The sequence below is a fragment of the Lepidochelys kempii genome, chromosome 11 (genome assembly GCF_965140285.1).
Source record: "Lepidochelys kempii isolate rLepKem1 chromosome 11, rLepKem1.hap1, whole genome shotgun sequence".
NCBI lineage: Eukaryota > Metazoa > Chordata > Testudines > Cheloniidae > Lepidochelys > Lepidochelys kempii.
The window spans coordinates 36287676-36315417 of record NC_136390.1 but is presented as its reverse complement, the minus strand read 5'-3'; the positions used below and the strand labels follow the sequence as shown (position 1 = coordinate 36315417).

Below are 27742 nucleotides of genomic sequence, written 5' to 3'. Positions count from 1 at the left end.
TTGGCTAGCTGTACTTCACATTCTTTTTTGGCCTTCCTAATTATACTTTTACACTTCACTTGCCAGAATTTATGCTCATTTCTATTTTCCTCAATAGGATTTAACTTCCACTTTTTAAATGACGTCTTTTTGCCCCTCACTGCTTCTTTTACTTTGTTGGTTAGCAACTGTGGCACTTTTTTGGTCCTCTTCCTATGATTTTTTAATTTGGGGTATACATTTAAATTGAGCCTCTATTATGGTGTCTTTAAAATGTTATCATGCAGCTTGCTGGGATTTCATTTTGGCACTATACCTTTTAATTTCTGTTTAACTAACTTCCTCATTTTTGTGTCGTTCCCCCTTTTTGAATTAAATGCTACAGATTTTAGGTGACAAATCTGGAAAACTGTCTGAGATTGAGGTGTCAGTAGAGGAGGTTTTGGAACAAATGGGCTGCTTTGGTGTCCCTCCTCCCCCGCCATAAGTATGTTAAATTGTATTATGTTATGGTCACTATTGCCAAGAGGTTCAGCTATATTCCCCTATTGGACCAGATCCTGTGCTCTACTTAGGACTAAATCAAGTATTGGCTCTCCTCTTGTCGGTTCCAGGACTAGCTGCTCCAAGAAATGGTCATTTAAGGTGTCAAGAAACTTATCTCTGCATCCTGTCATGAGGTGACATGTACCCAGTCAATACGGGAATCGTTGAAATCCCCCATTATTATTGAGCTTTTTATTTTTATAGCCTTTCTAATGTCCCTGAGCATTTCACAGTCACTATCATCATCCTGGTCAGGTGGTTGGTAGTATATCCCTACTGCTATATTTTTATTATTCAAGCAAGGAATTGCTATCCATAGAGATTCTATGGTACAGTTTGACTCGTTTAAGCTTTTTATTTCATTGGACCCTATACTTTCTTTCACATGTAGTTACACTCCCCCACCAGTACAACCTATTCTGTCCTTCCAATATATTTTGTACTCTGGTATTACTGTGTCCCATTGATTATCCTCATTCCACCAAGCTTCTGTGATGCCATTATATCAATATCCTCATTTAATATGAGGCACTCAAGTTCACACATCTTAGTATGATGGGGGAGGAACACTTGCACACTAGCTGGACAGCACTGAGCTCCAGAACATTGATGTGTAGGGTGGCTTACTTTGGAGACCCCTTCCCTTGGACCTTTAAGTGGTTGAGATGTGCTCCTCACCCATAAATTGAAAAGTCCATTAGAAGTGTCATTGTTGGTAGAGGCCAGGAAAAAAGGTAGTCCACTGCATACCTGGGTTGGAGCCCTACACAACTCTAATGAGGAGAGGATTTCTCAAGGGATTATGGCCACTCAATCTGTGCTGTACCTGTTTGGCAGACACAATAATCTCAACAACCCTTGAAAGGACTGCAAATGAAGTCTGGTATGTTATGTGACATATGTGCATGCAAACATGTGCCCCAAGAGTCTGCAGCAGTCCTGCTGGTGTGCTGGGATAACTCTAGGGTTGGCATAAAGTTGATCTCAGTCTGCGACCTTTCACAGACGTGGGGTCTAACTGTGCCCTGATAAATGCTAAGCTCTGAGTTGGGATCAGCATTGTTTTTTCTCTATTAATCCTGAATGCCAGTATGGCAAAGAGGTCTTGTGTCCTTTAAAGTGAGTCGGTCACTTGCTGGGTAAATTTCCCCCCTACAATATGTCTAAGTAGAGATACACACAGATTCCTTGTCTTATCTACAGATGGCCACTAGAGCTAGAACTTTGGTGAACATTCCTGGTTCCATGAAGATGCTGAAGGAACCGTAGGTACTTCCTGCGAGCTGGTTGTATTGAGATGTGAGGCCTCTTGAAAGTTGAGAGCCATGAATCAGTCCATAGGATCCAAGGGGAGAGTACAGAGGCAAGTGTAACCATATGGAATTTGAAGTAATAGATGAAGGTGTTGAGGCAATGAAGACCGACGATAGGTCTCCAACCCCCTTTCTTCTTTGGGATTAGGAAGTAGTGAGAATAAAATCCCCTGCCCCTGTATTCTGGGAGTATATGGATGTGGATTCCCTCATTTTGCCTCAACAGTCTTTTGTGAGAAGAATCCCTGAAGAGGGATGGGGAGGGTGGAAAAGGGATTGGAACAGCTTGAAACTGGACATGATACACCTTTCTGATGATCTCAAGGACCCACTGGTCTGAGGCTATCTGAAAAAAACGTTACCTACCTCTTGTAACTGTTGTTCTTCAAGATGTGTTGCTCATGTCTATTCCAAGTAGGAACGTGCGTGCTGCATGCACAGTCATTGGAAGATTTTTCCCCTAGCAATACCCGTTCGATCGGCTGTGGAACCCCCTGAAGTTGTGCCTTTATGGCAGTGTATATAGGTTCCTATCAACCCGCTGCCTCTTCAGTTCCTTCTTGCCAGATATTCTGACAGAGGGGAGGTGGGTGGATCTTGAAATAGACATAAGCAACATATCTCAAAGAACAACAGTTACAAGAGCTAGGTAACTGTTTTTTCTTCTTCAAGTGCTTGCTCATGTCAATTCCAAATAGGTGACTCCCAAGCCTTACTCAGGAGGCAGGGTCGGAGTTCATGGAATCGCTGATTGTAGCACCGCTCTGCCAAATGCTGCATCGTCTCTGGCCTGCTGTGTAATGGCGTAGTGCGACGTAAAAGTGTGGATCGACAACCACGTCACTGCCCTGCAGATGGCTTGAATAGGACCTTGTGCCAGGAACGTTGCTGAGGATCCCTGTGCCCTTGTGGAGTGTGCCATGAGCGTAGAGGCAGGAATCTTTGCCAAGCTGTAACGCGCATGAATACAGGACGTGATCCAAGAAGAGATCCTTTGGGACAAGACTGGAAGCCCCTTCATCTGCTCCTCAACTGCAATGAAGAGTTGCATTGATTTCCAGAATGACTTCATTCTTTCAATGTAGAAGGCTAATGATCGTCTGACATCCAGGGAGTGAAGCATTCATCCCCTGTTGCTAGTGTGAGGCTTAGGAAAGAACATAGGGCGAAAAATTGTCCTGGTTCACGTGGAATTGCGAAACTACATTTGGGAGAAAGGCAGGACGTGGTCGCAACTGCACCTTGTCCTTATAGAATACTGTGTATGGAGGCTCCGAAGTTAAGGCCATAAGCTCAGAGATCCTCCTGGCTGAAGTTATAGCCACCAAGAACACTACTTTCCAGGAAAGGTATAGGAGGGAGCACGTTGCTAAGGGCTCGAAAGGAGGTCACATCAGTCTAGAGTAGGGGTGGGCAAACTATGGCCCGCGGGCCACGTCTAGCCTCTCAGACTTTTTAATCCAGCCCTCTAGCTCCATTGCCCCTCTCTGCTTGCCCAGCGCTCCCACCAGAGAGGGAGGTCTGGGGCTTGCCCCACTCTGGCGCTCCAGCCGAGGAGCGGGGTCAGGGGCTAGCCCCACTCCACCTGCCCAGCGCTCTGGCTGGGGAGCGGGGTTGGGGGCTTTCCCCGCTCTGCCCACCCAGCGCTTCCGCTGGGGAGCAGGGTCAGGGGACTTGCCCTGCTCTGGCGCTCCAGCTGGGGAGCAGGGTTGAGGGCTTGATGAGGTGGGTGGGCCTAGCGCAGTGTGTCTTTTCTGATTTAAAAAAACACATTGCCATCGCAGCTCTTTTGAAAATGGGCCCTTCAGGGACGCTGCAGGAATGATGTTATTTCATCTCTGCATGAAGTATGTAGCGTAGTACATTGAAAAGTTTTTGCTAACATAAAATTTGTGTTCAGACAGGAGTAAAATTGTGTGGTAAAATCAACAAACAGCTCAGTAATGTAATTTTCTAGCAGTGCATTGTTCAACAGAATTATTTTAATAATGTTGATGTTTAAAGAAACTTATGCTGTCACTATTTGAACATGAATTGTTAATTTTTTGATCATTCATGGCTTGCCATACAATTTGCATACCTGATGTGGCCCTCAGGCCAAAAAGTTTGCCCACCACTGGTTTAGAGAGCACCAGGTTGAGATCCCATCGGGGAATTGACTGTCTTCCTTGAGGGTACAATGCCTTTGAGGAAGTGGCCCACCATGGGGTTTGCAAAAACAGAGTGACCAATTGAACTGGGTTGGAAGGCTGAGATAGTGGCCATGTGCACCTTTACTGACCATACTGACAGACCTTGCTGTTTTAAACGCAGCGAACAGTCCAGGATAAAGGGAATTCATGACTGTAAGGGTGGTATGTCATTTTGTAATGCCCAAATGAAGAATCTTTTCCACTTGGCCAGATACGTGGCCCTGGTGGATGGCTTTCCGCTGCCAAGGAGGACCTCTCTAACAGGGTCTGAGCATGTGAGCTCCAAAGGGCTTAGCTACAGAGTTTCCATGCCACGAGTTAGAGAGACTGCAGATTGGGATGCTGGAGGTGGTCATGGTCCTGTGTGATCAAATCCGGGAACAGGGGCAGGGTTATTGGCATGTCCACTGACAGTCTAGAAGCGTGGTGAACCAGTGCTGGCGTGGCCCTGCTGGTGCTATTAATATAATTGATGCTCCCTCCCTCCCTTCTGACCTTCAGCAGGACCTTGTATACAAGCAGGAAGGGCAGGAATGTGTATAAAACAGAGGTGGGCAAACTACGGCCCATGGGCCACATCCAGCCCGTGGGACCCTTGTACTCGGTCCCTGAGCCCCCGGCCCGGGAGGCTCGCCCCTGGCCCCTCCCCCGCTGTTCCCCTTCCCTTGCAGCACCAGCTCACTGCACCGCCAACGCAATGCTCCAGGCGGCGCAGCGGGCTGCAAGCTCCTGGGGCAGTGCAGCTGCTGAGCCCGGCCTGACCCTGTGCTCTGTGCTGCACGGTAAGGGGGCAGGGAGCAGGGTGGGTTGGATAGAGGGCAGGTGAGTTTGGGGGGTAGTCGGGGGGGTAGATAGGGGTCGGGGCAGTCAGGGGGCGGGGAACAGGGGGGTTGAATGGGGGCAGGGGTCCTGGGGGGGCAGTCAGGAAGCGGGGGGGATTGGATGGGGTGGCAGGGGGGCAGAGATTCCAGGGGCAGTCAGGGGACAGGGAGAAGGGGTGGTTGGATAGGACAGGGGTCCCCGGGGGGCAGTAAGGAAGGAAAGGGGGGGTTGGATGGGTTGGCAGGGGGGTAGCCAGAGGCAGGGGTTCTGGGGGCGGTCAGGGGACAGAGAGAAGGGGTGGTTGGATGGGGCAGGGGTCCTGGGGGGGCCATCAGGGAATGGGGGGGTTGGATGGGGCAGGAGTCCTGGCAGGGGGAGCTGTCAGGGAGCGAGAAGCAAGGGTGTGGGGGCCGGGCCACGCCCCCCTCCCTTAACCGGCCCTCCATATAATTTTCGAAACCCGATGCGGCCCTCAGGCCAAAAAGTTTGCCTGCCCCTGGTATAGTAAATGGCCCTTCCAAGGGAGGAGTATAGCTTCTGCAAGTGAGCCCGGGCTGTGATTCAGGAAGGAGCAAAACTGGTGACACTTCCTGTTATATTTTGTTGCAAACAAATCTATTTAGGGAAACCTCCACTGTTGAAAGATGTTGATCACAACATCCGGACGGAGGGACCACTCGTGATTTTGAAATGACCTGCTGAAATGATTGGCCAATTCGTTCTGGGAGCCTGGAAGGTACAATTCCTCTAGATGTATTGAATGGGCTATGCAGAAATCCCACAGCTTGAGGGCTTCCCACCACAGGGGAGAGTCGCGAGCACCGCACTGTCTGTTTATATAGAGCATCACTGTCATGTTGTTGGTCAACACCTATACCGGAGTGGCCAACCTGAGCCTGAGAAGGAGCCAGAATTTACCAATGTACATTGCCAAAGAGCCACAGTAATACATCAGCAGCCCCCATCAGCTCCCCCACCTCCAACTCCAGGACCTTCTGCCCGCCAGCAGCCCTGCCAATCAGCACTTCCCCCTCCCTCCCCGTGCCTCCTGCCCGCTGCGATCAGCTGTTTCACAGTGTACAGGAGGCTCTGGAATGGAGTGGGGAGGAGCAAGAGTGCAGCAGGCTCAGGGAGGGGGCACGAAGGGGTGGGGGCCTTGGGGTAAGGGTGGAGTGGGGGCGGTGCCTGGGGTTGAGCAGTGGAAAGTTGGCAGCTGTAGCTCCAGCCCCGGAGTCGGTGCCTATACAAGGAGCCACATATTAACTTCTGAAGAGCCACATGTGGCTCCGGAGCCACAGGTTGGCCACCCCAACCTATACACATCTGCCCTCCAGATGGGCCTGGAACGTCTGACAAGCAAAGTGGACTGCTCTTAGCTCCCAGACGTTGATGTGCAGCGAAAGTTATGCCTGGGACCAGAGGCCCTGAGTCCTCCTGAGTGCACTCTGAGTGCACCTCTGCCCTGAGCACACCCCGATCCCACTGCCGACACATCCATGACTAGAGACATTGAGCGTTGGGGCCTGGAGAAAGGCACTGCTGTGTACACTGCTTGTGGGTTGAGCCACCACAGGAGGGACTCGATAACTGGAGGAGGAAGTGTAACTAACTTGTCTAGGCGGTCTCGGGATGGCCTGTACTCTGAGGCCAGCCAGGCCTGCAGAGGCCGAAGCCGAAGTCTTGCATGCTGTACTACATATGTACAAGTGGCCATGTGACCGAGCAGCTTTACGCAACCTTGGGCCGTAGTAGTAGGGTATTGCCTTAGGTCCTCTGTGATGGTGCCCATACTCAGAAAACGGGACTCCAGAAGGAAGGCTGGCTTGACCTGAGTCTAAGAGAGCTCCAATTAATTCTATTTTCTGCGTAGGGGTTAGAGCTGATTTAGGCACATTCAGTATTAGTCCGAGCTCTTTGAAAGTCTGTTGTATGAGGTTCATATGATGTTCCACCCGGGCTTTGGTACAGCCCTTGACAAGCCAGTCATCTACGTATGGGAAAACTTGTACTTGGGAAGGCAGCAACAATGGACATGCTTTGGTGAACACCCGAGCAGCCGCTGATAGCCCAAAGGGGAGAACTGTGAACCGATAATGAGAGTTGTTGACCACGAAGCAGAGGAACCACCTGTGGGATGGCATAATCGACACATGGAAGTATGCATCCTTCAAGTCGAAGGCGGTGTACTAGTCCCCCAGATCCAGGGTGGGAATAATGAAAGCCAGAGAGATCATGCGGAACTTCAGCTTTTTCATGAATTTGTTGAGGTTCTGCAGGTCCACAACTGCTCATAACCCACCTTTGGCTTTTGGGATTAGGAAATATCGGGAATAGAAACCCTTGTTCCAGGACTCCTGAGGGACCACCTCTACCACTCTGGTTTCTAGGAGCACTTGCACTTCCTGTATGAGAAGTTGGTTGTGAGAAGGGTCCCTGAAGAGGAACGGGAAAGGGGGGTGGGAGGAAGGAAGGGAACAGAATTGGAGAGAATATCCCAATTCTACTGTGTGCAAGACCCACTGGTCTGAGGTGATCTGGGCCCAGGCCTGGTAAAAATGGGGTAGACGATTCAAAAACGGGGAGAAGGATCCGGGATTGTGACTGGTGTGTCGCCCCTGGGTGCACCTTCAAAAGTTTTGTTTGGGAACTGAAGACTGTCTCACCGAGCTCTGGCCCTGGTTGGAAGATGGCTGTGGAGGCGTTTACCTATTACTCCTACCGCGCTTCCTACTACAATCTTGTCTGAACTGAGAGGGTAGAAGCATGGCGGGAGCTGAGGCTTAAAATGCTTTCTTTGTGGGGCTGGCATATGGAGCCCCAGGGATTTTAATATTGCTCTTGAGTCTTTGAGACTGTGAAGCCTGGAGTCCATTTGCTCTGCAAACAGACCCAACCCATCGACGGGCAAGTCCTGAATCGTTTGTTGGACCTCATGTGGAAGGTCCAAAACTTGCAGCCACGATCTCCTTTGCATGGCTATAGCGGTGGACATCATTAGGGTCACCGAGTCTGCTGAGTCTAATGCAGCTTGCAAGGAGGTCCTTGCAATAGCCTTGCCCTCCTCGAGGATGGCTCCAAAGTCAGAGCGAGTCAGCTGGGAGTAACTCCTTAAACTTGGACAAAGTGTTCCCAGAGTTAAAATTACAGCGGCTGAGGACTGCTTGTTGACTGGCAATCCGAAGATGTAGCCCCCCCGGTGGACCTTATGGCCGAAGAGGTCCAGCTTTTTTGCCTCGTTAAATTTGGATGTAGGACCCTGTTGCCCAGGTCTTTCTTTTGTGTTTGCCACTGCCACAACCAGCGGGCCTGGCTGAGGGTGCGTGAATAGGTATTTGTACCCCTTGGACGGTACAAAGTACTTCCTTTCCACCCCTTGGCCGAGGTGGGAGTTTGCCATAGGTGGGAGTTTGTGATATTCTGGATGATCTTGTTCAAGGGTAAGGCCACCCTTAAAGGACCCCTGAGCGTCAGGATGTCCACCATGGGATCCACTTCTTTTGACATCTCCTCCGCCTGGAGGCCCAGATTTTGTGCTAACCTTCTGAGTAGCTCTTGTGGGCTCTATTGTCCATAGCCAGAAATGTGGCAGATGAACCCGCTACTGCCTCGTCCGGGGAGGAAGAGGATGATGCCCTTAGTAGCACCGGGTGCTCCCGAACCTCTAACTTGTGGAGGTCTTCCCATGCTGATACTTCCAGCACGGTGCCCTGGGCTGACCCTCTGTGATTAGGCACGGAAGTCTGTTCATTAAATTGGAAAGTCTATCCTGTAACAGAAATTGATATGCAGAGAGAGGTGTCTGAAAATTTGACACCCTCATCTGAGGGGGTCCACCCACAGAAATCTAAGTCCTTCATGTCTTTTCTTCTGAGGGGTAGATTGGTCTAGCCTTACAGCTTTGCAAGGCTGGCGTTAGGGGGTAGGAAGCAGGGCAATTGCCTGGGGCCCCATGTCACAGGGGCCTGGCACTGGGGGGCTTGGGCTTCAGCCCTTGGCATCGGGGCTTTGGCTTTAGAAACATTGCAGAAATCCAGTGTATGAACAGGTGAGACAGGGTGGGGGTCCACTCCTTAGTTCCTGCCCTGGGCCCCAGTGTGTCTAACACCTTCCCTGCTGCTTTGACCTCTCAAGGGATGTACTACAAGTATACTGGGAGGGTATTAATGGAAATATTCAAACCCTTTAGCAGATGCCTGGTATCTCCTGTCTGCCCTTTTCAGTGTCACTGTGATTAAGGAGATGAGGGTATTTCAGATCAAGGTGGATGGTTTGAGTAGTCCATTATTAAGAATCCTGGACTTCAGAAAAGCAGACTTTGACTCCCTCAGGGAACTGATGGGCAAGATCCCCTGGGAGAATAAAATGAGGGGGAAAGGAGTCCAGGAGAGCTGGCTATATTTTAAAGAATCCTTATTGAGGTTACAGGGACAAACCATCCCAATGTGTAGAAAGAATAGTAAATATGGCAGACAACCAGCTTGGCTTAACAGTGAAATCCTTGCTGCTCTTAAATAGAAAAAAGAAGCTTACAAGAAGTGGAAGATTGGACAAATGACCGGGGGGAGTATAAAAACATTGCTCGGGCTTGCAGGAGTGAAATCAGGAAGGCCAAATCACACCTGGAGTTGCAGCTAGCAAGAGATGTTAAGAGTAACAAGAAGGTATGTTAGCAACAAGAAGAAAGTCAAGGAAAGTGTGGGCCCCTTACTGAATGAGGGAGGCAACCTAGTGACAGAGGATGTGGAAAAAGCTAATATACTCAATGCTTTTTTTGCCTCTGACTTCACGAACAAGGTCAGCTCCCAGACTACTGCACTGGGCAGCACAGCATGGGGAGAAGGTGACCAGCCCTCTGTGGAGAAAGAAGTGGTTCAGGACTATTTAGAAAAGCTGGACGAGCACAAGTCCATGGGGCCGGATGCGTTGCATCCGAGAGTGCTAAAGGAGTTGGCGGATGTGATTGCAGAGCCATTGGCCATTATCTTTGAAAACTCATGGCGATCGGGGGAGGTCCCAGATGACTGGAAAAAGGCTAATGTAGTGCCCATCTTTAAAAAAGGGAAGAAGGAAGATCCTGGGAACTACAGGACAGTCAGCTTCACCCCAGTCCCTGGAAAAATCATGGAGCAGGTCCTCAAGGAATCAATTCTGAAGCACTTAGAGGAGAGGAAAGTTATCAGGAACAGTCAGCGTGGATTCACCAAGGGCAGGTCATGCCTGACTAATCTAATTGCCTTCTATGACAATATAACTGGCTCTGTGGATGAAGGGAAAGCAGTGGACGTGTTGTTCCTTGACTTTAGCAAAGCTTTTGACACTGTCTCCGACAGTATTCTTGCTAGCAAGTTAAAGAAGTATGGGCTGGATGAATGGACTATAAGGTGGATAGAAAGCTAGCTAGATTGTCGGGCTCAACGGGTAGTGATCAATGGCTCCATGTCTAGTTGGCAGCCAGTATCAAGTGGAGTGCCCCAGGGGTTGGTCCTGGGGCCGGTTTTGTTCAATATCTTCATAAATGATCTGGAGGATGGTGTGGATTGCACCCTCAGCAAGTTTGCAGATGACACTAAACTGGGAGGAGTGGTAGATACGCTGGAGGGTAGGGATAGGATACAGAGGGACCTAGACAAATTGGAGGATTGGGCCAAAAGAAATCTGATGAGGTTCAACAAGGACAAGTGCAGAGTCCTGCACTTAGGACAGAAGAATCCCATGCACCGCTACAGACTAGGACCGAATGGCTCAGCAGCAGTTCTGCAGAAAAGGACCTAGGGCTTACAGTGGACGAGAAGCTGGATATGAGTCAACAGTGTGCCCTTGTTGCCAAGAAGGCCAATGGCATTTTGGGATGTATAAGTAGGGGCATTGCCACCAGATTGAGGGACGTGATCGTTCCCCTCTATTCAACATTGTTGAGGCCTCATCTGGAGTACTGTGTCCAGTTTTGGGCCCCACACTACAAGAAGGATGTGGAAAAATTGGAAAGAGTCCAGCGGAGGGCAACAAAAATGATTAGGGGACTGGAACACATGAGTTATGAGGAGAGGCTGAGGGAACTGGGGATGTTTAGTCTTCAGAAGAGAAGAATGAGGGGGGGATTTGATAGCTGCTTTCAACTACCTGAAAGGGAGTTCCAAAGAGGATGGCTCTAGACTATTCTCAGTGGTAGCAGATGACAGAAGGAGGAGTAATGGTCTCAAGTTGCAGTGGGGGAGGTTTAGGTTGGATATTAGGAACAACTTTTTCACTAGGAGGGTGGTGAAACACTGGAATGCGTTACCTAGGGAGGTCGTGGAATCTCCTTCCCTAGAAGTTTTTAAGGTCAGGCTTGACAAAGCCCTGGCTGGGATGATTTAGTCGGGTATCGGTCCTGCTTTGAGCAGGGGGTTGGACTAGATGACCTCCTGAGGTCCCTTCCAACCCTGATATTCTATGATTCTATGATTCTAAGAATATGGTTAGTTACTCCATTGCGGGCTATCCAGCTGCTTATGTTATTTCTTTTGGATGGCATCCAGGAAGAATCTAGCATCTCTGCCATTATTTTAACAAGTCCTGGAAAGCCTTTAACTCAGGGGTGGCCAACCTGAGCCTGAGAAGGAGCCAAAATTTACCAATTTACATTGCCAGAGAGCCACAGTAATATGTCAGCAGCTGCGCATCAGCTCCCCTCACACTGCTCGTAGAGCCTCCCACCCACTGGCAGCCCCGACGACCAGTGCCTCCTCCTCCCTCCCCGCACCTCCTGATCAGCTGTTTTGTAGCATGCAGGAGGCTCTGGGAGGAGGTGGGAGTAGTGAGGGCACGGCAGGCTCAGGGAGGGGGCGGGAAGGGGTGGAGGGGGGGCAGGGCCTGTGGCAGACCCAGGGGTTGAGCAGTGAGCACCCCCTGGCACATTGGAAGTTGGTCCCTGTAGCTCCAGCCCCGAAGTTGGTGCCTATACTAGGAGCTTCATATTAACTTCTGAAGAGCTGCATGTGGCTCCGGAGCCACAGGTTGGCCACCCCTGCATTAGCTCATTCATTGAAGCAGTGGATGGAAGATTAACTGCCTAATCTGAGGAGGAGGATGAAATGGCCAGAGCTGATGACTTTCTGTGGAGTAATTATGCCCACTATATTTGTCCTTTTCCTCATTTTGGCTAATCTATGGGGGAGGAGAACCCAGGAATAGGGGGTCTTTACTGGGAAAATGTTCTTATACAGAACACAACTAAGCCAACTGGCAAAGAAAACTTACCAATAACTAAGCTAAAACTAACAATAAACTTCACAAACTGTAGGAGGACTAAGCTAGCTACACACTAAGAGCAAGGAATGCAGATACTACAGGGTTCTGTCTCACAGATACTATAAGGTTCCATTTCGGAGGCATCGGTGATAAGAAGGAATGGAATGTGGTTGTGGCTGCCCCACCCTTTATGCCTTCAGCTCTGGGGAGTGAGAGGGCACTCCGGGCACATGTGCAGCCCCAGCAAACGCTGATATTAAAAGATTCCAATCTCACACACCAAGAGTGGAATCTGTGTGGACAATCACTCAAAGAAGAAAGTCAGACTACTAATGCATTGTGACGAAGATGCACAACCTACAGTAGATGCATGCAACTAGTCGCTAGGCAATTTAGCAGCCTTTAAAAAATTAGGCAATGAACTTTTGACTTGGTAATGAGGATCCACTGTAGAATACTCCCTTTGGAGAAAATTCATGTACACCAGCTTTATAATATGCAAAGAGAAAATTAAAAATGAAGCAGTATACTTGTGTGTATAAAGTAAATATATAATGTAAAAGCCTGCATTTACTAGTGTACTTACCAATCTGAATGATCTGAGAACAGATAATCCTTCCACATTTGCAAGACCAAGCTCCATTAAACTAAGGCTCACAATAAAACCATCAAAAATATTCCAGCCTTCTTGGAAATAATAATAAGGATCCATGGCAACTATCTTGAGAAACATTTCTGCTGTGAAGATGCCAGTAAAGACCTAAAGGTAAAAGATAATCTGTTACACAAATAATATTGAAGAACATTTTAGATAAAAATAATAGTGACAATTTTTAACAAGTTATATGTATCCGGTGACTCTTACCAGAATAGAAGGGCTTTCTATGATAAATCTACATAGATTCTAAATATTTCTGTGCACTGATTTAGCAATCAAAGTCAGAAGTGTAGCTAAAATATGCCTCACAACATTTAATTGCTAAATGGTAACAAGCAAAGAAGGGAAATAGGTCTTCTCTTCAAACTGCTAATAAGCATGTATGGAGATTGTGACAAAGAACCCATTCTAGTTGTTCCTTCCTTCTCAAATGCCATCTTTGCTCAATTTCTTGAGATAAGGCTAAACTTATTTGAGACCAGATTTTTCCATTTTGACATAGACTATATGGAGGATGGTGTGGAGCAACCTTTCTCCCGAATGATCTCCAGAAGGCACTATCAACCCACGGCACCATCTTCTTGATTGGACTATGTTCTCCCCTATGCATCTGTACATATTGCTGTCCCAGTGCACAGGGGTCAGAACCATGGCCCTCTTCCTGTTCCATCCTTTGGGGTTGCTAGCTCATCAGGAAGAGTTAGCAGAAAGCAGTTTCTATACTTAGAAGAGTACAAGGACTGCAACTGCAACTCAGTCATGGTCTATAATTATCTGATAGTAAAGGGCTCTGTAACCAAGCAGACAAAGATGTGACAAGATCCAACGGCTAGAAGGTGAATGTAGAAAAATTCAAACTAGAAATATGGTGAAACAGCTTACCTATGGGGTCTTTAAATCAAGACTGATTGTCTTTCAAAAAGATCTAATTCAGCTACAAGTTATTGCACTAGATGCAGGAATCACTGGCTGAAATACCCTGGCTGTGTTATATAGGTGGTCAGAGATGATCATAACTGTCCCTTTGAATTGTGTCTGCCTCTAGTGTAGGAGAGTACAAGATGGGGGTAGTTTCTTCTGCCCTTCCTCACCCACCCAGGCACATTCTGACCCCAAATCTGGGTTCTATTGAACAAGGAAGTACCTCACAAATAAGGCATAGGGTGTGTATTTTGTAACCACATTGCAATTTATCGACAAGAGTGATCCTCTGTATTCTGTCACTCTGATTGCCATTTCTGAGAGCATGCCTTTCTGTAAATGAGATCAATGACAATTCAGAGAGCCATTCAAAATATCAGATAATTTTACAGGACTTCTGGTGTCTGCTCCTTATTTGTTCTACACCTAGGAGAATTTTTTTGAAGGGGAATTAATTAAACTTTTTTATTAGCAGTCTGTATAGGCAAAACTGGAGATATGCTTTTGAGGTCTCTTACAAACATCGCATGAAAGAAAAGACAAACAGTGTATCTTAAACATGCATAGTTAAACAGAGCTGCCCGTGAGCATATCATAGACTGTACAAAATATCTTTCTAAGATGTGTAAGGACACTCAATAATTCTTTTCAAGAGAAATGTATTTGTATGTCACATAATACATTATGAAAGACTTACCAGATTTCCTACTGAAAGCACGTGACTAAACTGTTCCGTCATTGGATAATGCTCCATGGCCATAAACAATGTGTTTAAAACAATGCAGATAGTAATAGCAAGATCGACAAATGGATCCATCACAATCAAATTTACAATATGTTTTACTTTTAACCATGGAGTGCAGCAATCCCAGATCAAGCATGTGTTAGCAAATTTATACCAGCATGGTGGGCATTTCTGCCTGGATTCTTCAAGTTCTAGAGGGAAAAGTGTAAAACAAATTCAAAAAGACAGCTCTTTATTATATGTATCAAGTGGGTTTTGTTTTAAGGCCTAAGCATTCTTCTCAATGTTTAGGTGACAGAAATGGCATGATGAAACAGAGCCCTTGCGACCCAGACTGATGTCCAGCCACAGCAAAAGTTAAATAATTAAAAAGAGGAATTTGGACCAATAAATTCTAAAACTGGTGTTAAAAGAATCCTAACTATTCAATTAATAAAATAGCCATTCACAAACCAGAATCTAAATAGGAAGCAAAACACAGCTTTAATTCAAAGGATAGCATAGCAGAATCCTGGTGTATGTGGAAGAGTAGTACAGTTCAAATTGCATCTTGCCCATGGGACTTAATAATTTGATATTCTTGTTCCAAACAAAATGCCAGATGACTCCTAACACTGAATTATGGTCCAGGAGCACAAAACTCTGGGTCATGCCCATTTTGGCCTGAGTTATCAGACTTACATCTCCAGGCTTAAACCCACTAGATGGGATTTATTATAATTTACCACTGGAAAAAAAAGTGAACCCTATTTGTACATTTATTTCTTCAGAAACAGTACACCTTGAAAATCTGTGCATGGGGTTCGGTCCGCTGCCACAGAAAACACATGTAATTCAAGGTGATTTACAATAGGTGCTAGCAGGACCCACCTACTAGCTCCTTCTGAGAATGGCTTACATCAGCTGGAGAAACACTGAAAGAGCTGGTTAATAATCTAAACAGTAATCCTCTTGTGCTGTAGAACCAAATATGTTTCAACTTAATTATACACATTTCCTTCTTAGACCTGCGATTCTAGACAGTGATTCCAGGGTGGGTTAGGATAGCCAGGCATTATGTTTAGAAGAAAAACAAAACAGGTAAGCATTAATTATTTTCTCTCTCTCTCTCTCAAAAGATATGTTTGTAAGTCCTATATATAAGAGACATAACAACAACAACTTCTGGAAGTGAGAACATAACAGCAGCCATACTGGGTCAGCCCAAAGATACTGGGCCATCGAGCCCAGTATCCTGTCTTCCAAAAATGGCCAATGTCAGGTGACCCAGAGAAAATGAACAGAAAAGTTCATCGTCAAGTGAACCATCCCCTGTCGCCCATTCCCAGCTTCTGGCAAACAGAGGCTGGGGACACCATCCCTGCCCATCCTGGCTAATAGTCATTGATGGACCTATCCTCCATGAACTTATCTAGTTCTTTTTTGAACCCTGTTAGTTATAGTCTTGGCCTTCACAACATCCTCTGGCAAGGAGTTCCACAGGTTGACTGTGTGTTGTGTGAAGAAATACTTTTGTTTGTTTTAAACCTGCTGCCTATTCATTTCATTTGGTGGCCCCTAGTTCTTGTGTTATAAGAAGGAGTAAATAACACTTCCTCATTTACTTTTCTCGACACCAGTCATGATTTTATAGACCTATATCATATCTCCCCCTTAGTCATCTCTTTTCCAAGCTGAAAAGTCTCAGACTTATTAATCTCTCCTCATATGGCAGTTAAACTCCTGATCTAGTTGAGGTCAGGAGTTTAGCAAGATCTTAAAAAAACAAGGATATGGGACTATATGGCAATTTGTATGTTTCTACCACATTCTGCTTCTTGTGTGCCTTGAATAGACAGTTTATAATCCAACCTGAACACTGGGACCTTAGTCACCTTCTTCTATTGTACTGAGTAGGGAAGGCAATTTATAGATTGTAGGCATTTTGGTGCAGGGAGTGTCATTTACTACTACAAATAATAATAATAAATATAAATAATTAATAATAACAAAGTGCAGTGTGGATAATCCTGAATCTATGAATTTGTCCTGAACTTGTATAGTGTATTTTCACTGCCTTTCACATGTTCATGTTATGCCATACATTTTCTTGTCTATGATGGGTTTGGAAAAAAAGAAAGCATCTCTCCAATGCTTCTATTAAATTCTGTTCTATTAAATTCTGTTCTATTAAATTCTGACAATATCAAATATTCTGGAATTCTCATCATCTTTTTTTCCATGAAAAACATATAGGGTAATATGCAAATTTTTTTTCCATGAAGAACACATAGGGTAATACGCAAATTCATCAGTTCCCCACTTCCTTCTGTAACTTCTAGGGGAAATGCTGCCTGCAGGTGATTCAAATCTTCTTCCTTGGTTTCTATATCTAGTACTTCAATCACCTTCTGACACAGTATAGAACTTACCTGGGGATGGGATGTAGCACATGCCCTCATTTATTGCGTGAGCTTTTCTCTCAGGTTTATGAGACTGTTTTGCATATCTAATAGCTAGATTGGCCCTATCAATGTCCGAATTGGAGAGACTCAGGACCCAGACTGTAAGGAACCATTAAACCCCATCACTGCCCTTGTTATCCACCAATTATCCCAACAGAAATGGACAGAAGCATCAGAGTACAAGAGTAAAAGAGAAGGATACATGACAGTTTCCCCATAGAAGTCAAACTAATTAAATAATTTTGGAGGCGTTTTATTTGCACATGAGAGTCAGAGACAGGGTCACTTAGCCGCTGTTGCTCTTTTATTTTGTACCCAATGGCTGTCACGGCTGAGGGTGGGGACCTCCCTAATCACTTCTACTAGTATTACTGTGACAGGAGTAGAAGAATCTGGTGATCGTCACTGACAGCATGAGTGGGCACCTCATCTGCTTGTTTGATAGTATTCCTTTGGGTGGAACCAAGGGAACCCAGTTGCTATTGGCATCTGTGCCTGTGGAACTCTTGCCTGTTTGTCTCTAGGACATAAATATGCCCTTAACCTTGTCCTCACGTCACATAAAACCTTTTCTTCACCCTTGTGATCTTGAGGTGCATGAGAGACATGTGCTTTTGCACTCTACAGTAAGAGGGGTGATGGGGTTGTTTTGTTTTAGTTACAATCTTCTCATTTTCAGATGCTATTTTGCACTGCTACCCAAGGTGAAGGGCCAAGAGGCTCAAGGTGGTAACAAAAACAATTAAAACAAGCCTAAAAAAGACCTACAACTTGACCTTTAGCTATGAAGCAGTTAATTTTTTGTTTATTGTTTATTATCTAAAGTGGGTTCACTGTGGAAGGAAACAAAATCCTTGATGGGGCTACTCATGTGAGTAAATTTACTCATATGCGTGAGTCTTTTCAGAATCAGACCTCTAATTAAGCTCCAATCCTAAAACCATTCAAGCATGTGTGTAATTATTCATATGAATACTCCTCTCGACTTGAATGATTACATATGGTCATCCTTTATTATGATTTAATTAGAAACACCATGGCCTTGTCTACACTTATGGCAGCTTGTAGGGTACATGTAACTAACTGCTGCAGTGAAAAGGAGGCTGTGAACACAGTTCAGTGTGTAGCTTCACATGACAATGAAAGGGTCTGGCAGAAGGGAGGTAGAGGGACACTACACTGCTAAATAGCAGTGTAGATGGTGAGAGGCACCTTTGGGGCATGTAGATAGTATGTAGAGTATATACCATAAAGTTCTGGCATGTCTTGACTCTACTCATCTAAGCAATGCCTCATCATTGACACTGCTATTTATACCTGTGCTGGGAAGCATGCGGTGTCTGTACTCTACATAGTGCTGTAAGTCTAGACATAGCCTATATTGTTGTAGTGATACGACCTTGTGTTGTTATCCAATCTGATCTCATATATGAAGCATGTTTGAGCTGAGTCAGTGTTGCGATCCAAGACCTCTGCAGAAAAGACAGCTTCTGCTCCTGAAGGCAAGAAGTTCTAAGGACCAGCTGGTGATATTATCACTGTAACTCCACAAGAGGTAGAAATGGTGGGAATATTAGTGTAGGCAGTGAAAATAGATCTGATCTGAGCAGGGTTGGGTTATTTGGCAGCTAGAACACCAGTGGCTGCCTTCCAGTTGAATTGCATTTGTGAGAGTAATGGTGGGAAATTTTATGTAAAAAATCTAGCATTAACACAGCCCTAGGCCATGTCTATACCAAGAGCACCCTACTGGTCCAGGAAAAATGGTATACTATAATGTCAATACACTCCTGATGTGGACACTTTGTACTGATATAATACAACCACTACCATGAGCAAAACAAGCTATACCAGTCACCAGCTTTGCCAGTATAGCTTCATCTACACTAAAGACATCTGCCAGCACAATTATGTCAGTCATGGATCACACCTCTTCATGCCCTGACTGACATAGCTAAGTCAAACAGGAAATCTGTGACAGAGCCAGGAGTAGAAGCCTAGTCTCCTAACTCACCATACTCTGCTTTAGCCACAAGACCATCCCTTCCCATATACACATCCAGGGGAACAGAGTTTTTCTCTGTCCAGCTATTTATACTATTTATACTCAGTCATATCAGACATACCATGCTACATACCTTCCATTGTGTTTGTGAGTATGCTGGCTATACTCATTGCTCTTTGTCTTGCACTGGGCTCTGACAGGAAATCCATAGAAACGTGGTAAGAACTTGTTCGTCTCTTTCTTAATTCTGTTTCTGTTGTGGTACCCTGAAAATAAAATGCTGATAAAATAGACTATCACCATGTGTGTTGATTTAATAAGCAAACACTGTATGGATTCTGTAAAAATATAGTGAGTTTCTAGGAAAATGAGGGACATGTAGGTTCATATACCCTGTATACTGATTTCATTTAGGTCCCAATTCAGTTAAAAAGTTAAGCACAAGCCTAACTTTAAGCATGTGAATAGCCACATGGACTTCAATGGGACTACTTGTGTGCTTAAAGTTAGGCATGTGCTTATATACTTTGCTGATTCTGGGCCCAGAAATTCAATTTGAGCATCTTTCTCACATTGGATTTAACTATTTGAAAATTTGAAAAAAGATCCACAGAACTTGGCAGTGAGCTTTATTAGAAATATCTTTCTAAATATGTGGCATATCTTTTCATAAATCTGTATTCGCACAGCCTACGTGGACAGGCAGCTGTGTGCACAAATGGGGAATGTGCATTTTCTTGGGTTGCTTCTTCATTTAGACTAAATATCTATACAGTAAGCTTATATCTAAATTTTCAAACCAAAATCAAAGGACAAGAAATGTCTAATCACACTGAAATTTATACAAAAAATTAACCTGTAAGAATCCTGAATTGACTAAGAGTAGTGCTATCACAACCCATTCAAGTTAAACACAGTATTCTATTGACAGGGGTTTGTAGAGTTAACGGGAGTTATACCATGATTTACTTTATTCCATTAATTATATATAACTCATTTATCATTTTTGTAATTTTTGACATCCATCTGATATAGGAATGCAGAACTTCCCAATTAAATCTTCGGGGGAAATGTACTGACTGCCTGGATATATAATAAAGCCATACATTTTGCATATTACATTATTTACTATTTTATCTTGTTAATTCCTAGTGTATTAACAAGTATTTTCAGGTATTTAATTAGAGATTGCAAGACAAATCTCAGTTTGACCAACCAAAAAATCATTCCCAAGTGATTTCATTTTGTAGAAACACAGGCCTGTGTAGTAAGAAGAGGCCACCTTGCCTGAACTATTAGAAACTTCCTTAAATTCATAAAACAACTACTGCTGGCAATGATCACCTCTGGAAGAAGCTGTCCAGTAGGTGACGTGAGAGCCGGAGGTCCACCAACTAAAGAAACCACTCCATTGCAATCTACAGTGCTGTGCATCTTGCCATTTGCTGGAAGCGCTGGTACCATTCTGGATGACCTACTGGCCTGACTGATGTTACTGTTGCGCCGTTCACCATGTCTATGTGGAACAAAGAGAGAACCTCTTCTACTCTCATTGTCTTCAAAAGTGCTATGTTCATCATCAGCAAAGTCATTTTCTGATCCTACATCCTTTGCTCGACCTCTGAAGCTGAAAAGACTCGTTCTGCTGCTGCGCCTTGGGGAAAACAGGGAGCCACGAATGCTCAGCAAAGACTATACGAAAAGAAAATTATATAATTATTAGCTGAAAATTCTTAAAAAATAAATACAAAGTTAATATGTTCTAAAGATTTATGTCATAGACAAAGAAAGAGACTATTACACACACGCTTTTAGGTGGCTTGGGAGTAAAATTAATAGGAAAGAGCACACAAGTGATTTCCACTGCCATAGTTACTTTGCCACTTAGAAAAATAAAATCAATCAGTTTAATTATAGTAAAAGATGCTGTTTAATGAAATTGCTTCCTCTAACTCTCTGCATATTTTATTGCATGTGGTTCATAAATTAATGAAGCTAGACTCTTATTTATTCCTGCTTTGTGTTGGTCTGTATGCTTGGCTAAATAATTTTTTATGCAAATGTTTTGGGCCCTACTTTGTACTGACAGACAGCAAACAAATATGAGCTAGTTTAAAAAATGTAAATATTTTCCCTAGATATTATTCATTTAGGCCCCAATCCTGCAAGCAGTTCTCAGAGGTTTTTTTGTTTGTACGTAGAGTATATACCGTAAAGATCTGGCATGTCTTGACTCTATTCATCTAAGCAATACCTCATCATCTACACTGCTATTTATACCTGTGCTGGGGAGCATGCGATGTCTGTACTCTACATAACGCCGTAAGTGGAGACATAGGCTATACTGCTGGAGTGATACAACCTTGTGTGATTATCCTATGTGATCTCACATACTAAACACGTTTGAGCTGGGTCAGTGTTGGGATCCAAGACCTCTGCAGAAAAGACAGCTGCTGAAGGAAGTGTGCTGTGGATTCTGTAGATGGCTCTCTTCTCTCTCAGTCACCACTGTGCCAATGCCACAGGAGAGAAGCAAGTGGCACTTTTGCTATTGGCACTGTGAGCTTTTTTGAGACATAAAACCAAGATCTTGAAACTAATGAACACTTTCACATGAAAAATTTCACATGAAAATTTTTGCCATGTGCAGTGACTCTGTGTCCCTCAAATTTAGTTTTTTGTGAAGTTCATTAAATGGCTGCTTTGTCATTGCAAATGTGATATTTCAGATTATGAACATGCAAAATCTTGAAACCACTATTCACACTGAATGCACTCATTTTCACAAGTATATGGGCCCATTTTCATGAAAGAAACGTGAGAAGTGGCACATTTTTCCTTCAGGTGGGTTCATTTTTTTAGTTTGCAATGAAAAACAAAATCTCTTTAATTCTAACAGCTTCATATTTCACTGCAAGCGTTTAACAAAAAGTCCTGACCATTTGAAATTATATTAAAGATCCTGTGACACCTTCTGCATGAATAAGGATGTTCACCTTGTGTCCTTACCATTACTGCACTCTCATGACAAACCGATGATGATGCAATAAAGACACAGTTTAATGGATAATACCACTGTACCTGATGTGGAGAAGAGAACCTCTTTTCATATGTCAGCCTGTTCCCTTCAATGGAGAATCGGAAACCTTTCCTTCTGATGCTATCTTCTGATTCAGATTTGTGAAAATCTTCCTCATCTTTCTCCTCTCCTTCAGACTGTTCCTTCTGTTTTCTCTTCTTCCTTCTGTTCCTTCTCTCTTTAGCACTCTTTGAACTCAACTTCGATGCTTCAGAAGAACTTTCAGAGAATCCTCCTACCCCACCTACTCCGCTGAACTCTCTTGAATCAGCTGCTACTGCAGCTGCTGCTGCTGCCTGTTGTGTCACAAAATTACACACAATTAAAATGTACACTAACATTTTTAAATTTATTTTTTTAAAGTGAGTGAATATGATGTTTGTGTAAGCGAAGCACTGAACCCACTTCATAAAGCACAGCATATTGCACAAACCACCTTTTTGTCAATGTGCAAGGAACAATAATTCACCAGTCCACTGCAATCCAGACCAAAAATGGCCCTATATTCTTGCCCTGAACCTGACAGGGAGTAGAACAGTCCAGAAGAAAACTGCATCACTGGAGCAACAGGTGAACAATCATGTCTTTGTTGGATTAAAGAAGAGGGAACAATATAGCATTTGTGCAATGAATCTTAACCAGCAGACAAACTATACAAAGTTCAGGGAATGTAGTCAAAGAAAGAATGTAGAGAAAAGAAAATATAAGAGAAAAAAAATCTGCAGTAACAGGAGATAACATTTCCTTAAACCACCTTTGCTGGGTCCTATACATATATGGATAGTTTCCAACTCCTTAATGGACTAGCTATGTCCAGTGACATCATTCCAGTCAGTGGTCTTCATAGAATTGAGTTAAACTATGTTCGGCAATAGCCCTGGTACTGCTTATAGTCTCTAACATTTGTAGAGAATTTGACTAAATAATGTTTTTTTTAAGGCTGAAGTCAGCACCAGATGTTGCTAGAAGGCACAGGTCAGCTGGTCTTTAGCCAGACACTTACCAGGAAGATACAGATCAACTCCACCTTTAATTAGCCACTGTCCAGTCAACCAACTAGTGCATTAGGAAGTGTGAGGGGTTTCAAAAAGAGGAACGAGGCTTCAAAGTAGGACCCAAATGTTCATGGATTCTAAGGCTAGAAGAGACCACTGTGATCATCTAGTCTGACCTCCTATATAACACAGGCATAGAACTTCCCCAAAATAATTTCTTGAATCAAGACATCCAGTCTCGATTTTAAAATTGTCAGTGATGGAGAATCCAATATGACCCCTGCTAAATTGTACCAATGGCTAATTACGCTCACCATGTAAAATGTGTGCTTTTTTTTCTGTCTGTTTCCAAGTGATGCAACACTACTCTAGTGGGGAGCACTGCCCACAAAATATGTAAGTTTTCTTTTAGTCTGAATCTCTATTGTAATTTTCTGCTCAGTCTTGCCATTTTCACAGCAAAGTACCTGTCCTAAGTTACATTCAAGAAATGTAATGAAAAGTTATTTAGCTGTAAATAATTCATGTAGCAGCACCTGTGTTTTTTTCACATCTCCACCTGAGACTTCAATTGCCAGTGTCTCAGCTCAGTGTTCTTTACCAGATTTCTTACTAATCAACAGACTAAACTGATCATTTAGGCCTGAGTAAGGAGTAGAGCAGAGTCATCATTTCTTTATTTCTCACCCTTGTTCGGGGGCTGTGTTTGTGTGGGGGAAGTAATTTACTACTGTGAAGGGGGGCGGGGTTTATTCTCCTGTGTGGCTGAAAAGGACCAGGGCACAATCTTGCACTAAAGGAGGAATTTTGGATTACAAAGGTACCTGAGCTTCTTCTTGCTGTTTTTTCAATTGTTCAAGCATCTGCTGAAATTCTGCCTCCTTCTGCTCTGCTTCTTCCATGGTTGCTTGATTCTGTTCTTCATAGGCCATAGCAACAACAGCCAGGATCAAGTTAATCAGATAGAAAGAACCCAGGAAAATTACCAGAACAAAAAATATCATGTATGTTTTGCCAGCAGCACGTAGCGTCTGGGGAAAAAAGAAATAAATAGCTTTATCATTTTTTTAAAGTTACTACATAGTCTCTATACATTATAATTTATTAATGCACAATTCTAGTATAATAAGAGCTGTTGTGTCGACACAACTGGTTTTTGATAATTCATATAGTTTTTCCATGTAAAAATATTGTGGGTCATATTCTGCTCACAAGTGCAAAACTAGAGTTAAATGGGCCTTGCAGAAGAATCTCTACTGGGTTCAAGGTAAATAAGATTCTGCAGCTCAGCTGCTTCACAACTTCTACTACAAACTAGAGACTGTAGTAGTGTCAGCTGCCACAGCTCTCCCCCTAAAATGGGGTTTTATCCTGTAGATCTACATAGTAGAAGGGCCACGGTCACACCTTATCCTTCCACACCCAAGGAGGTTAGAGGCAAGATGTGCCCCTTAAGGAGGAAGTGGGGTCTAGTAACATACAGAACACTGGACTCGGAGCCAAACATGACTCTGGTATTCACTGATTGTGTTTATGCAAGATATGTTACCAATCTGGGTTCATTTACCCACCTTAATACAGTTATTCTTGATTATTCACAATTATTCTTATTATTTATGTATACTGAAGTATAACCTAAGAGCCTCAGTCATCCACCAGGACCCCATTGTGCTAGGTAGTAGAGAAACACAAAACACAAAGACAGTTCCTGCCCCAAGCATTCTCAGAGATATGTGGATGTAAAGCACTGTGTAAACGCTATGTTGTAGTTGCAGTAGTAGTAATAGTGTTTATTTTAGTGGATCCTCACCAGCTGATAAAGATTCTCCCAAAAGTCCTGAGTCATCAGTCGAAAGAGTGACAAAAACGCCCAGCTGAATGTGTCAAAGCTCGTGTAGCCATAGTTGGGGTTTCTACCAGCTTTTACACATATATATCCTTCTGGACATTGACTATAAAAGAAGAAGAAATGCTATTTTAAATAGATACTCCAAATCATTACACACTACTGTACATCACAGAAATGTTCAGGATATGAGTTGCCAACATTCAGTCACTTACTCAAGATGAAATTATTATCAGCTAAAATTTTACTCCACAAAACAATCCAATAAAGGATGCTGTAAGGTTAACTAAGATAAAACAAATTAGAAAAGAAAAAAGTATGTTATTTTCTAAGAACACATCAAAGCTTTAATGATAAAATGTATAATATGCTATCCTTCCCATTCACGCTCTTGATTCTCACAAGCTTGTCAGCTGTCAGCACATCCCCTGTGAAATTGCAAAAGAGTGTCCACTGGCATGGCTGATAATAAGGGAACTAATCAGCCAGATGGCAGCAAATGTTTATGCTCAAAGTATTTGAATGCCTACTTTTAGGGAAAGAGGCTAGCCTGACACACTCATATAGGAACATTGCAAATTCAAGTTATGTTGATGCTGATACTCAGAAATCCAGTATCATACTCCAGAAACTTTGTTGATTTGAAATAATACACTGTGGAAGACACTGCAGTGGGTTGTCCGCTTGAGTTTTCCTAAGTTACACTTGTACATATAAATGTTTTCATAAAAGACAATAAAATATAATGAAACATTTCTTACCCTGCATCTGAGCTATTGCCACACAGCAGAGCATCATTTTGTCCTTCCAAAAAGTAAAAATGACCTGTTTAAAAAGAGAAAGGGGGTGGGGGTAGGGGGGAAGTGTGGTGAATTTACTGAGAAAATGTGTTTAATCACCACATAAAGAAACCATTTAAATCTAAATTTAATCGTACAAAATAATATAAACTTTTGTGTTTGAAAGGAAATTAATGTAACCATAACATGGAAACCACAAACATAATTTCAGGAGAAATATCTTATAATTTTAGAACTATGGAAGGAAGCAAAAATAATGTTTTTGACAAACAAAAGATTTTCTAACACATCTAGAAGATGCATTTCTTTAGAGAAACAGCAAAGCAACAGTACAGTAGAATCTTGTTAAACCATACAAATGATTGGAAGGCCCTCTGTGGATTACCAAATTTATACATTTGCAAATAACTGAATACCATGAAAAAATTACAAGTACGCTGAATTAACAAAATGTATTTGTCCATATGTTTTGATGTTAATTATTTATGATATTTCATAGGATACTTTATTCAACTACTACACTGCAATTTGTCAAAGTAATTAAATCTTAGTAACATGAGAACTCAGTACAGCATGCTGCTATTACACCTCGATTTTGAGAAGTGGAGGGAGACCACCAAGCTGTGTGAGTGTGTATGAGAGAGGATTATTAAGCCGAATTCTCTGGTGATGTACATGGATCCATGTTCTATTGCACTTAACGTTTCACTATTGAATAACAAACATAATCAAGTTAAATCCCAAAGTAAATAAAAGTACTGAGATGATTTTTAGATAGCCACAAAGGTGTTCAAAATTCAGCCCTTTAAAGCTAGAAATTGGTGAAACCGCACATGAGCAAAGGGCTAGATTGTGCAACCCTTACTCATACTGACAAGCACTTACTCAACCAAGCAGCCTCATTGTCATATTTAGGATAATTTTAAAAATAAGTGCTCATCGGGGTGAGTAAGGGTTGCATAATTCAGCCCAATATTAAGGGAAAATCCAAATTCTATCATCAAGATGAAGAACTATTTGCTGAAAATTCCAATGGAAGCAAAAGAGATTGGAATACTATTTGGAATTAGCAGACTTTTCTTCTTTGGTATCTCCCAAACAATATATCCCAATATCTGTTTTTGGTCTAAAGGCTGACAGGAGTAAGGGGAACAGAGAATACTCATATCTGTAAGGAAAAACAAAAATATCTATTCTTTGTGGGCATTCAGGGGTAAAATTGCATTTCTGGTGTGCTTCATACTAATAGATGTAACTGGTCATTTTTTTTTACCTTTTGTCTCACAGTAAATTACCCATGAAGGAATAGAGACTATGCCTTTAGCAGAATAAAACTATGCTAAGAGGAAAACTGGCCTTCAGGTATAGACACAAAGCTTTCTGTTACGAAATCAGATGATATCCCACATGCAACATATTGGGCCAGAGGAATGACTAATCTTAAAATGCCAATGGCAATAAGAATAGCTTTGATTCATAAAAGACAACTCATTTTACTTATGAAGATGAGTAAATGTCTGGGAAATGCAGACCATGAAAATGTATGATGGGCTTAGAGAATCTGAACTCTAGCTTAATTACCATTTTAATAGCAGTGATTGACAATTTAAACATATTGGCTAACAATGAGAATAAGCTGAAGTGTAATGGAAGGGACAGAATTCTTAAAATCCCTAAGGCAGATTCTTGCCCCCAGTTTCCTTTGTGCCACTCAAGGGGTGCAAATGGAATAGCAATTTACCCTATCTACCCTGTAGGGATTCCCCCTGGAATGGGGAATCTCTAATAGGTGTAGCACTGGCAGAATTAGCACAACTCTTGGTTCAAGTGGCACGTCACGGCAGGGAGGGGTGAGAGTGAGATGTTTGCTGGTTATCACCAGAAAGCAGACAGTCCCTTATGTCTATTCTGTTTTAAAACTCACTGCAGTGAGTCTTCGGGACCAGGTCTACAGACTTGGAATAAGGCTATGGTGTTAAAAACTGTTGCACAGATGTTTGGATTCGGGCTGGAGCTCAGGTTCTGAAGCCAGGGGATGGGGTGGGTTTCAGAGCTGGAGCTCCAGCCCAAGCCACAATGTTTTTGTGCCATAGTGTGAGCCAAGTCTGTAGACGTGGGCTCTGAGATTTGCTGCTGCACGTTTTAAAATGCAGTGTAGACTTACCCT

At 43.4% G+C, this 27742-nt stretch overlaps 1 protein-coding gene across 4 annotated transcripts in view; it reads right to left on the bottom strand.

The window, feature by feature from the left end:
• Window positions 1-27742, bottom strand: part of LOC140895598 (sodium channel protein type 2 subunit alpha) — a 132307-nt gene that overhangs the window by 57059 nt on the left and 47506 nt on the right. For all 4 annotated transcript variants that reach the window (XM_078847953.1, XM_073305684.2, XM_073305681.2 and 1 more), the window contains 8 exons: window positions 25537-25600; window positions 24740-24881; window positions 23754-23960; window positions 21937-22230; window positions 20200-20547; window positions 18989-19121; window positions 14359-14597; window positions 12669-12842 (listed from right to left, as the gene is read on the bottom strand). In XM_078847953.1, coding sequence (XP_078704079.1) covers window positions 12669-12842; window positions 14359-14597; window positions 18989-19121; window positions 20200-20547; window positions 21937-22230; window positions 23754-23960; window positions 24740-24881; window positions 25537-25600 — 1601 coding nt within the window. The remainder of the gene's footprint in view (window positions 1-12668; window positions 12843-14358; window positions 14598-18988; window positions 19122-20199; window positions 20548-21936; window positions 22231-23753; window positions 23961-24739; window positions 24882-25536; window positions 25601-27742) is intronic.